Source organism: Lonchura striata, chromosome 7 (genome assembly GCF_046129695.1).
Source record: "Lonchura striata isolate bLonStr1 chromosome 7, bLonStr1.mat, whole genome shotgun sequence".
Taxonomy (NCBI): Eukaryota; Metazoa; Chordata; class Aves; order Passeriformes; family Estrildidae; genus Lonchura; species Lonchura striata.
The window spans coordinates 13,351,347-13,368,765 of NC_134609.1; the positions used below are offsets into that span (position 1 = coordinate 13,351,347).

A 17,419-nucleotide genomic window follows, 5' to 3' on the forward strand; every position below is an offset into this window, starting at 1 on the left:
CAGCCATTTACAACAGATTACAAGTACGAGTAAGCTGGTGAGTCTTAAGCGGACTTAAGTCTAAGAGTCGAATCCAGAGCGGAGTGGGCACTCCCGGGCTCCCAGCCCCTGTCCCGCCGCTGCCCCACAGGCGGCAGCAGCAGCAGCACGGAGCGTGCCCGCCGCCTCACGCCGGGCAGCGCCCCGGAGCGGCGCCGCGCGGGCAGCTCGGCAGCGGTAGGGGCGGGGTCACGTAGGCGCGCGTACGCACGCACGCACGCACGCACGCTCGCAAGCGCGGGCGCGTGCGCGCGCGGCACGTGTCGGCGCGGCATGATGGCGGAGCGGCGCGCGGTGCCCAGCGACCTGTTCCCCCTCGTGCTCGCGTTCCTGCGCGAGAGCGGCTGCCAGGGCGCCGCGCGCGCCCTCGCCAGGGAGGCGGCGGCGGTGAGCGGGGAGCGGAGCGGAGCGGAGCGGGACGGGACGGGACGGGACGGGACGGACGGGTGGGCGGGGGGACCGACCCACCGACCGACCGACTGACTGACTGACTGACTGACTGAGTGTGGCCTCTCTCGCTTTAGAAGGAGCAGGACCCCAACGCGGCCTCCCTCCTGGACATCTTCACCTACTGGCTGCGGTAAGTCCCCGCGGGGTGCGGTGTCCCTCCGCCCGGCCCGCGCCCCGCGGGACCCCGCTCAGCCCTTCTGCCCGCAGGTCTCCGGCGGCCAAGAAGGGAAAGCTGGTCCCGAACGGCGCCCAGGCGAAGAGGAAGCCGTCCGCCAGCAGCAGTGACAGCTCCAGCGAAGAGGATGAGAAGCCCCCGGCCAAGAAACGTGGTAGGTTTGTGCGCCGCCCTGGTGCACACCCGGATTATGTTTGCCATTGGCTTCTCACGTGCGTTTAGAGCTCAACTTCAGTTGCTCTTTTAAGGTCTTTCAGCAGCTGTCAGGGATTAGGTTTGTATTAACTGATTTCGGTTTTGGCAGGTCTTTTACCCATGACATGGAAGATAGGTTCATTTTAGTTAAGGCTGATCTCTGTATCTTGTTAAAATTTAGGCACAGCAGTTTGTGTCCCATGGAAGGTTTTAGCCATTCCAGAGAAATCCTAGGTATCCATACTCACCTGCTGCTTGCGTGAGGTTGCTGCCCTTTTTTCTTTAGAGCTCATGTACTAGTGCTACCAAAAAATATATCCCTGTGCTGCACTTTGCTATATGGTGAGCTAGATTTTTCTGTTTTATCTGAAACTGTTCTTGTATCTTTCATTAATCACTGTACACAAGATTGTGTGTGTCTAGCAGTAGGTTTACAGGAGGGAAAGAATAAATGAGGAAAGGGAGAAACACAGAAAAATTTGTCGTCAACTTGGGCCATCCTAAAGCTGAATTTGAATTTAGATCTTATTTTTATTTGATAAGGACATTTGTAAATATAATATAAGACAAAACTCTTTGTTTTGCTCCACATTATTGAAAAGCAGTCAGTAACCAGGAAGTGGATTTGGCCAAAACACATTTGGGTGTCTGGAACCTTAACACGACATTGCAGTGTTTCTCTTTGCAAGCACCAGTCAGTACTGGTTCAGCAGGTTTCTTTAAGCTGGAAGGTGTGCAGACCCAGCTAATATTATCTCAGTTTGAGGGGTGCTCTTTCTTTTTGGGATGTCCTCTTTGGTGATAGAAATCTGCACTTAAATTTGTGTGTGACAAAGATAAAGCCTGGAATGGTTTTATCTTTTTGCTTACCCATTTTAGAGCAGTCTGCCATACACTGCTCAAGAAACAAAGTCAGTTTTACAAACTTCAGTCATGGTTTAATTACCTTAATGTATCCTTTTGCCCTAACACCCACTAGTGCAGGATGTAAGTACTAGAAAGTTGTGAATTAACTTGCCATCAATGTATACTGTCCCTTTTTTGCAGCTAAAGCATCAGCTGTGCCCAAAGCAAAAGCAGTTCCTGCAGCCAAGATGGCAGAGAGCAGCAGTGAGGACTCCAGCGATGATTCAGACTCGGAGGAGGAAAAGAAGCCAGCAAAGGTTGGCTTTTCTTTCCAGCATCTTTAATGTGTGTTTGACAGTGATGAATACTAGCAAATTTAACCAACAGAATTGTGTGGGATATTGGGCTTACTATCCCTGGACTATGAAGTGCCCATGCTGCTGTAGATAACCATGCAAAAAGACATTTCTGTAGTGCAGTTTGGATTGGTCCCAGGAAAAGTTAATTTTTTGTCCTGCACCCACCCTCTTTGTTTCATATCCAAGTCTGGTCCTTGCTCTTATCCTAAGACTGCCAGGGCTTAATTCCTTTGTAAAGAAAGATTCAGTACTATGAGTTTGATCTTTATGTATATGGGTGTGTGTATGTGTTTGCATAAAAAAAAGAATCTTCTCTTTGCTTTTTCTTGCTGCAGTCATGGTCTTGAAGTGGAGGCAAGGAACAATGATGTCAGGGGAGGAAGAGTGATAACATTGTACACTAGAGGAGACCAACTAGAGTTGCCCAGTCATTATTTTCAGTCTTCAAGCTAGTGGGATCTGTAGATAAGAGAAGAGGACAGTGCCAGCCTCAGAACTGCCCCATTTTCAGGAGGCAAAACTGAAGACTGATGTGCATTTCTGGGAGGTTTTCTAGAGCAAAACTTTTCCCAGGATTTTCAGACCCTGACCACTAAGCAGACTGGCGTTTTCAAATCTAAATCGTAACTTCTGTGAAAGACAGCTGTTTCTACACTCTGTATATGTGTCCATCTTATTAGCCTTGTTTACTTTTCATGACTTTGAGGCTTAATCAGTTTTTCCTGCTGTTGTTTAGAAAGGTGCAAAACCTGTGGTGAAGCCAGCTGGGACCAAAATCCAGCCTCAGAAGAAAGCAGAGAGTTCCAGTTCTGACTCAAGCAGCTCAGATGAAGAAGCACCAAAGAAGCAACCACCAAAAGCAGCAACACCGAAATCAGGTACCTGTTACTGTGTATCATGAGTAAAGTGCAAAATCCAAAAAGCAGGGGGAGGAGTGCTGGGGGCTGTACCTACATGCAGAGACATACGTATTAACATAGCAGTCTGAAAATCTGCTTTTGCTGCCATTTGCACTCCAGTCTAGTCTCTTCTGACATAGAGGTGTAGAACTGAATGAAAATAAAACATCTGGTCCTGAGCACCACATTGTTTGAATAACTGTTTATCTATTACTTTTACCATTGTCGTCTCCTCAAACAGCAGGGAAGATTATTACTAAGCCTTTAGTTTTGGAACTTCCCATGAGCTACAAGACAGTTTCCAGAAAATTTTCTCTAAGGTTGCAGTAGGATAAACCAAGAGTTTTGCAGTACTACTGCAAAAGCAGTACTACTTAATCTGCTCTGTGGTTCTTTTCTCTCTAAGATACTCACTGCTCTATGTAATTATCCCTCATCTACATAGCATGTTTTGCAATGTCCCGTTTTACTTCTCTCAAAAGGAAGTAAAGCTGCTCAGGCAGCCACCAAAGTTGTCAATGGAAAAGCAGCAAGCAGTAGCAGTAGCAGCAGCAGCAGTGAAGATTCTGATGAGGAAAAGGCTGCACCAAAAAAGGTAAATTAGACTATGAAAAAAATTAATGAACAGTGTAGAAGTCTAGTAACACTGGGTATTATCTTGCAGGCACAGACTACACAGATGCTGTGCTCAACATAACTCTTACACCTGCTTCTCCTTCCTATGGTGGGATTATGTGTTCTAGCATCTCTTCATGTACTGCTTTCTTCCCTAATATCTCCTTACTACTTTCTCTGCTCCTTCCTTTACAGGAAAACATCTTATTGTGTCATAACTATATTGTGTCTCCATTTTATAAAGTTGCTTTGGTCTGACTCTTTCATGTTTAGCTGTTGCTTTGAGTTTTCCACTAGCAAGTGTTTAAAAATGTTTCTTGCAACACAAAAATAAACATAGTTGTTTTTAATCATGTGGCAGTTGCTAAATTTCAGTCAGTCCTCCATCCTTTTGTCCAGAGGAGCTCATCATTAGGGGTTCATGGAGCAGAAAACAATAGCAGAGGAGATAGAAAGATAATGATACTCATGTGTTTCTTAAAATTTGTGTTTGAGAATCTTGGTTAATCTCTTTCCCTTTGTCTTGAGAATTTGCTCTTAAGTGAGGTGTGGAGTTAAGCAAGATCCACATCCAGTTGTCCCCACAAGATTTCTGCAATTTCTTTTTTTAATATATATTTCTTTTGATAAGGCTGTTCCCAAGAAATCACCTCTGCCAAAACCTGCAGCCACTCAAGCGTGTCTAGGGAAAACCAAACATGCCAAGAAAAGTTCCAGTAGTGAGGACTCATCTGACAGCTCAGATGATGAAAAGCCACCTGCAAAGCAAAAGCCAAAATCTGGTACGTAAAAAATACTAAATAGTTTGGTTATTTTTTTTTTTTTTGTGAAGTATCCAGGGCCATTCAGTTGGAGTCCAGCTGATGGGCTCAATGGGCCTCTGTTTAGTGTGGTATAATGTCCTTAGGCTTCCAGTAGAGAGTTGGTCTGAGTAGAGAGTCAATCATCTAAGGTCAGTCTGACTCTCTAACCAGAGGATTTGAAAAGGCAATAAATGAAAACAATGAAAAATTGACATATCTGATTTTCCTTCTGTAAAAGTTTGCTGACAAGCTCCTGTTCTTCTAAAAGTGCAGAGACAACTTCTGCAGAGATGGTTGGGTCAGCTGAACCCCTAGATGAGAGTTAAACTCAGTAAAAACAAGGAGGTAGCAGTGAGGTGGGTATAATCTATAAGCTAGTTTTGGATTGTAGCTACAGAAGGGGAATAAATGGAAGTGAACAGCAGAATACAACAAACACCTTGTGCTGCTCACATTACCCTGCTGACATCTGAATGCTGTGTTTCTCTTCATAGGCCCATACAGCGCTGTACCACCTCCTCAAGGAACACAGACAAAGAAGGGACTTGCTAAGGCTCCTGCAAAAAAGGCTGAGAGCAGTGACTCTTCAGACAGTAGTGATGAGGCAGAGCAGGTGCCCTCAAAGGCAGAGGCAGGTGCGTTGTGAGGAGGAGAGGCTGCATGGGAAGTACTACATTGTGCCAACAAGGTTTCTGCAAGGTCTTGGCTTCCTTGAAAAAGCCATTTGTCTTTGCTCTATGTTGCTATTTGGTCTTCTGGAATCTTCTGACTAATTTGAAGGCAAGCCAAACAACACTCTGTACAACTTGTGGATCTGAACTGTGGTCAGCTTGCATTTGTACATGCTGATTTGAAAAGTCATTGGGATCTAGTTTAGTGGGAATAAGTGAAGTTCTTGCAGAGCTTCCAGTAGGCTGGCTGAGTAGCTGGTATACTGAGAGTGGAGCTTTTTCACATCTGGTAAGGTTTGGATCCAGGGACAAAGGTTTGGTGTGGATGTGGCCTATTAATTTTAAACTTTCTTTTGCAGGCAAAGCAGCAGTAACTAAAACAATCCCTGCCCCTCAGAAGAAAGCTGTGACTAGCAAGAAGGCTGAATCCAGTTCTGACAGTGACTCAGGTAATTCAGTAAATAAAGTTCTAATTCTTTTGTGTTAATGTTTTTGCTGGCCAGGTTGCCCCATAGTGGTGTATCCAAGAGCCTTAGTGTTTGAGCTTAAAAGCTTCAGAGTCTCCATGACTAGCAAGATATGAAATTGAAAACCTGCAGCCTGCTATTCAACGTGGAGTGTGACCATGAGACAAGACCATTGGCAGGTGTAGGAAAGTCTCCATACTGCTGGATGGAAAGGGCAGGGAATTGTGAATCAGGTTTCTCACAGACTTTTAATGGTTAAACTGTTCTTGAGTGTCTTTGTCTTGAGATTTTTGTAGTTTGTTATTCCGTTGTGTTTGGAGAAGTTTCTGAAATAAAAATGTAATCACCATATGACATTCAAAATAGACTTGGAAGATGCCTCCCTTCTAACGTGACCCTAGAAACGGGAGCAGTGTACTTTGTCTCTCGTGTTGACCAGGTTTGAAGTTTGATGTTTCCCATATAAGTTCCCTGTGTGCTACAATTTCCTTCTGAGTTCAAGAAACTCCTTTGGCGTATCTCAGCATCTCTGGTGGCATTGCAGGGACTGGGCAGCAGCTGCCAGTCTGTCTGCAGACAGCTAGCCCTAGCACTAGGTTGTGTGACACACCAGTGAGTGTCAGCTCAAAATTGTCAAGTTTTTGATTGCTCTTGCTAAAGTGTTCAGAAATACTGGAATAGATCAGGTTTAGTATTCCAGATCCATGTAACACAAACAAAGGCGTATTTGTACTCAAGAGTCTCCATTTTCAAACTGCTGCTATCTCATCTGATAGAGGAATTAGCTAAAATGAGATACTGTGCTGTTGCTGCCTCACTTTGTATGCTTTGTCAACTTTTATCTCTTAATTTTTATATGGCTTTTTTGATCTTTACCACATAGATTATTTTTTTCAATGTTTCTTGTCCCCAAGTTTGATGATAGTGGTACTTTTTCTAAAGTTCCTTATTCAGTACCTCTTCTCTATATTATTCTCCAAATATTTATTTCACTGTACATTCATTAGTGAATAACTTAAACTGTTTCCACTTTCTCCCAACAAGGAAGATGCATAGAAAATTTAATGCTGTGCCTTAACTGTTCAAGTGTTCATCAGATGCTTGCCAGTTCCCTAGTGCCTCAGCCTTGAGCCACAAGCCATTTTGCTTTTCACTTGCCCATAAATTACATACATGTTACCACTAAAGTAACTTGCACATGAAACCTGTTAACTTGAAGAACGTTTTTTTGGGTTTTTTTAGATTCTAGCTCTGAAGATGATAAAAAGAAGGTAGGGAATAAACAACCTGCTAAACAACCTGCGATAAAGAATACTTCTAAATCAGCAAAAGTAGTTGTCAAGCCTGGACAAGCAAAGAAAGACTCCAGTTCTTCCTCAGACAGCTCAGGTATTGGGGTGGGAGAGAAGGAGAATTTCTGCATGCACGTTGTTCTTGTTGAGACCTTTCTGTTTTTGGGCAGGGTCTGAGGGTGCGGTTGGACAGGAATACCCATTGCAATGTTGTTTCAAGCAGATGATGAAGCGTACTGTGTATCAACGTTGAATGTTAGCGTTGTGTTAAAGCAGTGGGACTTAGCCTTGCTTGCTCTTTTTCTTTCCATTCTAGATTCTGATAGTTCTGAAAAGAAGGCAGCTCCTGTGAAGCCCACACCTAAAGCAGCAGCTCCTGTGAAGCCCACACCTAAAGCAGCAACCCCTGCAGCAAAGAAGTCACCAGCTGCCACAAAGAAAGCACAAAGTAGCTCTGATTCAGATAGCAGCTCCAGCAGTTCTGAGGATGAGAAGAAGAAGAAAGGCCCTCCAGCTAAACCAGCTGGCAAAGCAGCTAAGCCACTGTCCAAACCTTCTACTCCAGCTTCCAAAGCAGACACATCTGACTCTGATAGCTCAAGCAGTGAAGAAGAAAAGCCAGCAGGAAAACCAGCCACTAAATCTACAGGGGCAGCCAAAGCAGCTGTGGGGAAGAAGGCAGCTGCTTCTAGTAGTAGCAGCAGCAGCTCATCAGATAGTTCCAGTGAAGAGGATGAAAAGCCCAAGAAGGCAGTGAAAGGGGTGCAGAATGGTTCTAAAGCCACTGCCTCCACAGAGAAAGCAAAAGCATCTGCAGTAGCTGCAAACAACATGAAGTCTAAGCCAGCTGGTGGCAGCAGTAGTAGCAGTGAAAGCAGCTCTGAAGAAGAGACTGGAAAAGTCAATGGAGGTATTACCATCAGTGTGGGAAGTGGCTCTGTCAGGTAGTGTTACTGACTAAGCATGAATGGAAGACTTCCTGAAACAATACTCATTGTTAATCTGTGTGATATTAGATTGTGCCATTTGGTGCAGTGGTAAGAGGGAAGGGCTAGTTTCGAATTTGGTGGGATCTTTTTTGTCTGCATTGCATAGGTGCTGGCAGTGAAATTTGTGGTAATGTGAAGTACATTTCTGTGTAGTTGTTGCCAGCTGCCATCTGTGCATGGACAAGATTTAGTGACAGCAAAGCAGACTGCTGGAGGACCTTGTCTGTGTGCAGTGGGACACCACAGTTGATGCCCAGTGCATCAACTGGGTCAATCTTTAACCCTCCAGGAGGAAAACAACTAGTGATGCACTAGTGATGTGTCTAAGTGCATATGGTATGGATCCAAAACCTGGCAAATTTTGGCTAATGGAACTCTCTCAAGAATGCTGAATCATTTATATAGAGCTACCCTATTGCATAAAATTTTATCCATTAGGATAGGATGTGGAGGTCCTTGCTGACTCAGAATTTGTTAGTGTCTGGTACAGCAGTCTGTTTTCTGGGTGAAGTAATGCAGGTACAAGTTCTCACACCTGTGTCAACACTGGGTTTGCTTTCTGGGGTACAGAAGCCATTACTTTTCTCAACACTGCCTTTAAAATTCTGCTGCTGTACATCTAACAGGCACAGTTGGGAAGAAACAGAAGAGGGAAGATGTTCAGGAGCCAGAAACACCACACAGTAAAAAAGCAAAGATCAAAGCCAAAACACCACACACAGTTCCCAAGGTGAAACAGGTGAGAGAGGGTGGACTGTGGCAACTGAGTGAAGAGGCATCTCTGCCTTCTGAACAAGTAGGCTGGTTTGGGATTTTTCTGGGTGGCTGGGCCTGCAGGATTATTTATATTTTTGCTGTCTCCTTAAGCACTCTAACCTTGTCTGGAGAACCCTAGGGAGTGCACATAAGAACATACTATTATTCTGGCAAAAGCTGATTGGATATACTTGCACAGGAGCACTCCTGATCTGAAGCAGGGAAAGAATGATGAATCTGAGAAACACTTAAAGATTGAGGTGATTTGAACAGGGTTCTGTATTTGTAGGGCAAGGAAGGATGTTGTTACTAAAGGAACACTGTGTGTTTGCATGTGATTACGGTATCTCATTTTCTTTTCCAACAGCCATCCTCTCCATTCCGCCGCGTAAGGGAAGAAGAGATTGAGGTGGATGCCCGTGTGGCTGATAACTCGTTTGAAGCAAAGGTAGGGCTAGGTGGTGCCAGAGCGGTAACAATTGCTCTGAAAGTGCATGACTGCAGAGCAGCCCCGTGTGCTGCTGGGGAGCGGTTTTGGTGAGGTTTCTTCCACCAGGAGGCGCATGGGAGAGCGCTACCAGCTCCCGAAACGTGCTGGGGTTTGCTGGGTACGGTGAAGTGCAAAGCATTAAAGCATTGCCCTCACTCTCTTGGGTACTGACTTGAATTTCTTTTTTCCCTCTCCATCCCTCGCAGAAAGGAGCAGCTGGTGACTGGGGTGAGAAAGCTAACAACATCCTGAAATACACTAAAGGCAAATCTTTCCGTCATGAGAAAACAAAGAAAAAGCGAGGCAGCTACCGTGGGGGCACTATATCAACCCAAGTCAATTCCGTCAAGTTTGAAAGTGACTGAGAATGTTGGAGTTCATAAACCATCTGCTCACCAGAACACCTTGGATGGGCATATGGACATTATGGGTGTCAAGCCTGCCTGGAATGCTACCTCCCCATGCCCCTTGTGGGGCAGGCAGCTCCAGTGTAGGGATATGGGAGAATGGTTGGATGTTTCCCCGTTTTATGTCTAATTTTTAGTCTCCTAATTTGAAACCATCCTTAAGCTGGTGTTACTGGCACCACTAGGGTGACCGCCAAGACTTATATTTTCTACAGTCTTATTTTAAAAGGCTGGGAGTGATTTTTACTTTTGGTTTCCTGCCCATCTAGTAGAAGAAAGCAAAATCATTGTCCTGTATTTTGACCACCCATTTCTTTTTCAGCCCGTTTAACTCTCATACCTTTCAAAAGGCAAGTATTGTCACTTGTCTCTGATTAGTTACTGTAAGAGCAACTGATTTGAGCACTCTGGCTGTAATCCCCAACCCCACCTGACATTTCAAGTTTGCCCTAGTAGTGTGACAGGGGTTCCTTTTCTGTTCTGTTTTGTGGTTTCACCTTGCAATAAATACCTACTTTCCTCTTCCTTGCACTCCTGTGGACGCCACTAACCAGAGTACTTGGAGAAGCAGTCTCTAAATACAGTGTAGTAGTTGAGTAACAGTATCCATTGCAGTTGCAAGGTGGGGGCTCTTGTCAGAAAGACCAAGGTCTATAGTACTGGCGTGGCGCTCTTAGTAACACTTCCGTTAGTGTAGCTGGGGAGTGAGGTTGTACAGAAACTTGACTGAAAGGGGGTTGTGCAGTTTCACTTGATGGGAAGGGAAAAGCAGACTGAGGAGATGAAGGCCCCTTAGCAAAAGGCAGAGGTGGATAAGCAGTGTTACTGTTTCAGAAGCTCTGGCTGCAGTGTGGCATTACTCCTTGTTCTGTCTGAACATAAAATGTGCCAGTTTACATTTACTGCCAGCAGTGTGAGCTGGAGCTTGTTAGGTGTCAAGGTGAATGTATCATTAATGCCTTAAATTTCTGAGTTGAATCACTTGGTCTTTGAGTTGTTTTTCATCTGTTAAATCCTTCTTGAGAAGTAAAATGCCAGGTTCCCCCTAGCACTAGGGAAGACCCTGGTGCTGTAAGGTTTGAAGTATCAGCTACAAGTGTATGTTCAGTATGTGCAGCCACAAAGAAGTTGAGAAACTTGCAGCCTAAATGGAGATTTCATGAGCAATTGACAGTATAATGGTGTGCTGAGGGGTGGGCTTGCATTCACTCAGTTGTGTGACTGCTTCCATACTTATTTGCAGCTTGCATCTGGTAGAATATACTCCCTCAAATACTTTGCCTTCTGTTAGGTGGGTTAAATTAACTAGTTTGAGGAGCAGTGGGTTGAGCCTACATCCAGTATGAGTTGAATAAGTTGAATAGTGGTAGTGCATGTTTGGGAAATGGAGTAGTGGGCTGTGAGATATGGTTACCCCGCATGAAACTGGCAGCCACTGAGAGATAGTGCAGGGCCAGATTTCCATGTTTCTGTTCCCTCCCCAAAGAGTGCAGTGAGAAGAGCCTTGTTACAGGAAGCTGTGTTGGTGTGCAAAGCAGTGTCACCTAATTGAGGGTTGGGATGAGACTTGATGAGCCACCCCCATGTACATGAGTGGCAACTTTTTCCAGTGAGCATTTTTCAGGACTTCCCACCCCCCCAGCTTGCACAATCACTGGGGCCTGGATTCAAGGCTACAGTGCAGAGGGGCCTAGGAGACCATGGATATTACAAGAAAGTAAAGGTTAGAGGCCAAAGGAAGGTGAGAAGAGTATTTTCTGCATGGGGATTTGAACATCATCTTTCTTGTCATTTGCTCTCCTTTTTCTGTTTATCAGGAACTTACATTCTAAACTGTTTAAAATACTTTTACGCTTTGAGGTTTTTAAAAAAGTATAAAATGTGAGAATTTAATGTGTCAGAAAATAAAGATTGCTGCCTTTGTAGTCTGAGTGGATCTGGTAGTTAAAGATGTGGGACAGTGGGTGGGAAAAGTGAGGGTACCGTGACTGGGGGTAGCAGTACCTTCTCTACATCTGTCTACAACTACTTCTTGTCATCTTACTGAAATGATTGTGGACATGTAACAGGCCTTCAGAAGTAAAAGGTGGCCTGTGCAGCTGGCTAATGAGTGACTTAGAAATTTGGGTAAGATGCTAGAAGCTTATATCAAAAACTGAAGCTGCACAAATCCCTTCCCATCAGAATGTCTTGTCAGGTCTTCTCAAATATTGCTGCCAAATGAGCTGTATGGTAGTTGGCCCTATAAGCGCCAGCATATAGTAGGAAGAAAGAATAGGCATAACTGAAAACCCCTGTATAGATCTAGTTAAAGTAACTGATTTGTGCTCCCTTAGATTTCTTCCTCTATGTGTAAAAGAAAAAAAGAAAGTAAAAGAAACTTGCTGAGAGGTAGGGCCTTGTGGAGATCTCGAGTGCTGTAATGCTCAATTTTAACCCTTGCACTACGTTTCTCTGTAAAGGGGGGGATGATGCACCACACGCATTGGACTCTGTTGCTCTGTAACTAACATTCTGCCACAGCCTTCCACCTTGAACGTGATGCAGTAGGAGAAGATGTAATGCTGTCTGAAGTTTCAGCATAGGATGCAAGGAATCTCACCCTTGGTGAAGATCAGCACCTGACTGAGCAAGTGCAACAAGCGTTGGGGTGGGAAATGCTTTGTGAGACTCTGAAATTGATATGCTTGACACTCCTAGGAAAAACTGGTCCTTTCACAAGATTTTGCAGCTGCTAGACATACTTGGCCTACATCTCTGCTCTTCACTGCCCTGGTGTAGAGGCCTGGTTTCTTTGTGCAACAGTGGTGCAGTTACAGCTGTTATTAGCGCTGGAACTGGACCAACAGGACATCCCCGTCTGGTGTGTGCTGGAACGGTGTCCCTCACATCCCGATTCCCTTGTGCACCTTGTGCCTTTTCCCTTTTGCTGTCCTGACTATGGTGTTCTGATTGTCCTCCTCTCAAGGGGGTGTCCGGGCAGCGGTCACTGGAGAGATGCCCTGACGGCGATCAGACGCACTGGCCGGGCGAGCTGCCGGGGCAGCTGCTGCGGCTCTCAATGCCCACGGCGTCCCCCTCTCGCCCTGCCTTCGTGCCGCAGCCCTGGGGTCGGCTCAGCTCGGCCCGGGGTGCGGCCCGTGGGCCGGGGCTGCACCGCCCGGCCCCACCTGTGCCCGCCGGCTTGAAAGGGGAAGGCGGGCGGGTGGCGGCTGCATCCCTCCCTTCCTCCCTCTCTTCCCTCCCACTTCCCACACGCCGCGCCTCTCGCTCGGGCCGCGCTCCGCCGGGACTCGCTGCAGGTGGGTGCCGGCACGGCGGCGGGAGAGCGGGCGGCCCGGGAGGAACTGCGGCCGGTGCTGCTCGGCGCGTCCCACCGGCGAGGCTGCTCGGCGCCGCAGCGGCGCTGCCCCGCTGCCGTGTCCTGCCCGGCTGCCGTGCAAGGAGGGTCATTCACCCTGCGGCGTGGCGGGGTCCGTGGGATGTGCGGGTGGGGGCTCGGGGTGGCGGGGGGTGGGGGCTGCCAGCAGCGCTCCGGTGAGCGCTGTAGGGCTGGGCTGGGCTGATGGCACCCGAGCGCTGCCCGGCCGGAGAGACGGACGCAGGGACTCGGTCTGAATTCTCGGCTGTCAGCCTGGTCCCAGCTCTGCCCGGACGCGAGTGTGCAGCCCGGCTTGCTCCAGCGAGGCTGCTGACAGGCGCGAGTTCAGCATCTGCTTCAATGCGCAGGACTAGAGCGCTGGCACACGGACGCGCGTTGAGAGCCCTTTTGTGTAACTTGCTTCATCTTCCTTTAGAAGATTACATCTCAGGAGTAGCTTCCATCTCCTGTTCTGCCTCCTCTTCCTATGCAACCGTCTTCAACCTCTGTTTACGGCAGCTCAGCCAGGTCTCATTCCTCTGGCGTGCTCAGAGCCAAGAAGCTGTTTGGTTTGGTTGTGGGTTTCTTTTACATGAGGGCGTCAATTGTTTCATTGAAGATAAGACTCACCCCTAGCTTCTCTACTCCTGTAACTTTGTCAAATGTGATCAGACTTGTCTGTCAGGACTTTATCAGTCCCCATAGCTTTCTACACAAGATTTCACAACCTTCTAGGGTGTTTAATAACTTTCCTTTAAATGTGGCACTTCTCTGCAGAAAGAAGCTGAAATGACAAGGCAATAAACAGGAAGACTCTTCCTCCCCATTCCTCTTGACTGCTTCTCTAAGGTTTGGTGCACCTGTATCTTCCCAGTTTGCTCTGCAGTCTGAAGAACTTATTTAACTTGAGTGTCATACAAACATAATTTCTTCTTAAGACCAAATAAAGTTCTGCCCTGTCATGTGCTCTCACTTTGAGGTCTATGGCTCACATGACTATTTGGAAATGGCCCCAAGCTGTTCTTTCCTTTTCCAGGGATTACAACTAATGTTCTGACTTGCTTCCACATGGCAGACCTCAGACCACTCACAAGGGGCACAGTCTCACATCAGCTGCTCTGTCTTGCATCCGTGTTGTAAGAGAGAGAAAAAGGCTGTCCATAAGAACTTGTTATTGCAGAGCACCCTGGTGTCACAAACCATCTCTATTCCTTTCAGAAGAGAAACAGGAAGCCTGTGGATATTGAATGGGGGAAATCTCACTTACTACCTAGACAGATTTAATATATGATGAGGGCCCAGGTGGGGAAGCAGATGTGTGGTGTCTGACACCATCCCCCAGCTCAAGGTGTGTGTAGTTTCAAATACTGTAACAAGCTGAGATCCAGATCTTTATTTCTTTTCTAAGTTGTTATGGACCAGTATTTCCTTTAGTATCATGGTTCCCTGGCAGTGATCTATCATGTGACAACCTCCTGCTACCTGCCAGATTCCCACCTTGCCTGTAGAATTTCCTCCATATAACTCTAATGAGACAGGAAGGATATTGAAGATGGTCCAAAGTACCAAAAGTTAGGAACTGTTTGGGGACTACATCCATCTTTGTCCAAGAGATGAGCCAGAGCACTTCTGGTGTTTTGTGGTAGCAGTAGCACCAATGTGGTGAAAGGTATAAATCATCCTGATGCTGACCTGATCACTGCTGTGATTGTTCCCTTTGGTCTTTTGGGGATCTCAGCTTTCTTCATTCTCTGTGCTTGTAGGGGGCTGCCATGAATATGTAGAAGGAAAAATGCTAGAAAGGTATGTTGTTCTGAGCAGACCATCTGTCCCTTATTCAGTCTATGTGCAAACAACATTTAAAAAAAAACCCTCAGGGATGTAGACTGCCAGGGGATGCTTATATCTTAAGGGGTTTTTTTCTTTATCTTAGCTTTCTACACTAAAATACTAATGTTAGTATTGCTGTACTCTGATGTTAGTATGCTATAGTGCTAATATAAATGTTTTAGTGTTACTGTAATTTACCCAGGTGACTCTGGTTAAGTCAGAGTTTGTGATAAACCAAAACCAGAGCACAGAAGCCCACCTAGCACTGGGCTGGATATGACTGATGGTTAAACTTCCCTATTTTAACTTGTGCTTTGTTTGCTTTGTACAGTATTGTATCCTCTAGGTTTTTACTATGGATTCCCCTGGGCAGCCCCTGCTTGTAACATAGCATCCTCCTGCAGTGACAAAGTTGCTCTTGGAGCTGCATACCTGCCTGCTTTCACAGAGTCTTGGCTTCCATAAATTAGCTGCAGCTAGGCTGGCTGTCATCAGCATGATGGTAGCAGATGATCCTGGGTTTTTTTGGAGCATACCCAACAGAACAGGCAAACTTCAGTATCTTATTCCAGGAAGAGTTTAGAGCATCCAGGTGAAGATATTTTTTGCTTTTCAATTAATTCTGCTGCTTTGTTAACTCTTGAGAAGTTTTCAGTGAAAACATTTCTTACTATGGGCAAGATCTGCACAGAGACTAGGATGCAGGAGTGGAAATAATTCAGTCCCATGTATACGGGCTTCCAGTTCCTGGGCAGGCACTAGGTAATATAAAAAAGTGGGGAAAATATATAAATGGCAGTCCTTGCATTTGAGCTTATTCATAGCCCTTTCTTTGTGGGGTTCTTTGCCTAGACTGCTTGCTGTGAGGGGTTTTAGTACTTCAGCCTAATAAAAGGCACCTGAATTAAATTTGAGCTGTAGCTGACTGGTTATTTCACTTAAGTTGATTGGTGTAATTTTACATCAATACCAAAGCCATACCCAACAGGGCAAAATCAGCCCAGTAAGAGGTTTCTCAGGGGCATTTCAGAGGGCTGTGCCCTCTCTACTCCCTTTCTGCTGCCTCACTTTTCAGTGCCAGTTCAGTGCTGTGGCTTTGAAAGCAATCTCCCAGCAGCTGGAGGTGGACAGTTGTGCAGTATAGGGGGGATGCTGCTGCTTGCTGTGACAGTCTCACTTTCCCAGGTCCTGCTCTTACTGAGATGATTACTCTGCCCTGAATGTTGCAGTGGTGAAACTTAAAACATTTGTGGTGTGGGCTTTTCCAACAGCTCCCTTGAATCCTTACACTGGCTGCCAGTGTTAACTGTGATGTTAGGGTCATTGCTCTGTGTAGATCAACCAGCTGGCATGGGTCTGCCAAGCACTTGTCATGGAAACAGGGAAGGGTCTATTTGCTCTTTACAAGCCTTTCCCTTGCAGTGGCAGGGTTATTTTTGCAGTATTTATGTGATGTTGCCACTAGGACTTCCAGACCACAAACAAGAAGATGTTTCTCTCTACTCTGCTCTCAGGCCTAGTGTGGGATCTGTCATTTACTTTTTATCATTTGCTGGATTTTGCACCTCTGACAAGGCACAAGCTGTGAATTCACCTTCCCAGAGAATCACACTCTCATGCCCAGGTGTTTGAAGATTTCTGAAGACAATCTGCCTGCAGTAGCTGAGCTCCCATAGCCAGAGATATGGGCTGAGCCTGTGCTGCACTGGCCACAGCAGCTGCCCAGGCTGAAGGATCCTGCTGCAGAGATCACAGAGAAGCTTTTTTGTTCAGTGTCAGTAAGCGGTAAACCAGCGAGGTGAGCAGGTGGATTTTGAGCCTTCCCTAAACTGGGCCATCTAGCCCTTGTCTAGGTCTGGGACCTCCTTCCCCTTTGCCATCAACCTGAGACTGCAACGATGACTAGTTGCTGAACAAGGGACAGAGAGCCCTTGTGCCCTTTTTGCTGGTAATTAGCCCTCATTCTATCCCAATAGCACTATTGGGATAGAATAGTTGTGTATCTAGCACAGCTCTAGGGCTGAAGCTATGACCAGGGTACCTTTCTGGGCATGGACAGAGCAGTGATTATCTCTGGTGGTATTGAGCTGAAGTAGGAAAAAAGGTCTCTTCCTGCAGCCTGGCATCCTCTCACCTCTTAGCAAGATTTACAGCCTCTCTTATTGCTTGGGCAGGGAGAAGAGTTCCTGAGCCAGCACCTTTAGGGATTGCTCCTGATTTTGGAAGAGATGAAACCACCAAGAGCAGTTTGCAAGTCTCACTCTGTCAGCATCTGCCCCTGACCTGAGGGCTGAGATTGACAGCTTACTTGTCATTTGAAATTTGGTAGTCCCCAGAGGGTCTTGGCTGAGCTGAGGGTCTCAGCAATGCCTGGCACCTAAGTCCATGTCAGAACACAGTCCTTGCTGAAGATGGGTGATAATTTTTTCCTTTAAATAACTATACCTTTTACCTGGACTATTTCTTCATCTTTTACTTGTTGCCTAATGAGAAAACACCCTACCCCCGTATACTCTTCTACTCTTCTTGGCATACTTATGTGCATGTATGACCCACTAGGTGCCCCAGGACAAGCCTACATCTGCTTCTTCCTTAACTCCCTGCCATCCCAGAGGAGATCAGGAGTACATGGCTACCATCCTTCCCTTGCTTCCTGGAAGCACCATGTGCTCCTGGATAAGCTGTGAATGTCACAGCCAAATGCTTTACCTTCCCTGGTGTTGGGCTGGATAAGTTCCCTTTGGGTCTCTCAAGTAATCTGAGTACTAGACCAGC

At 46.2% G+C, this 17,419-nt stretch overlaps 1 protein-coding gene across 2 annotated transcripts; it reads left to right on the forward strand.

Annotated features, from left to right (window-relative positions):
- Window positions 1-271: 271 nt before the first annotated feature.
- Window positions 272-11,378, forward strand: NOLC1 (nucleolar and coiled-body phosphoprotein 1). Of its 2 annotated transcripts, none has more exons than XM_021548090.3 (14): window positions 272-426; window positions 564-619; window positions 697-818; window positions 1,907-2,022; window positions 2,801-2,942; window positions 3,446-3,558; window positions 4,210-4,360; window positions 4,876-5,016; window positions 5,412-5,501; window positions 6,762-6,908; window positions 7,128-7,721; window positions 8,427-8,539; window positions 8,924-9,004; window positions 9,253-11,378. In XM_021548090.3, the coding sequence occupies exons 1-14, from the start codon at window positions 313-315 to the stop codon at window positions 9,409-9,411; spliced, it is 2,139 nt and encodes a 712-aa protein (XP_021403765.2). In that variant the 5' UTR covers window positions 272-312; the 3' UTR covers window positions 9,412-11,378. The 2 variants fall into 2 exon arrangements, with proteins under 2 accessions (XP_021403765.2, XP_021403771.2); XM_021548096.3 differs by having other exon boundaries at window positions 697-815.
- The last annotated feature ends 6,041 nt before the right edge of the window (window positions 11,379-17,419 follow it).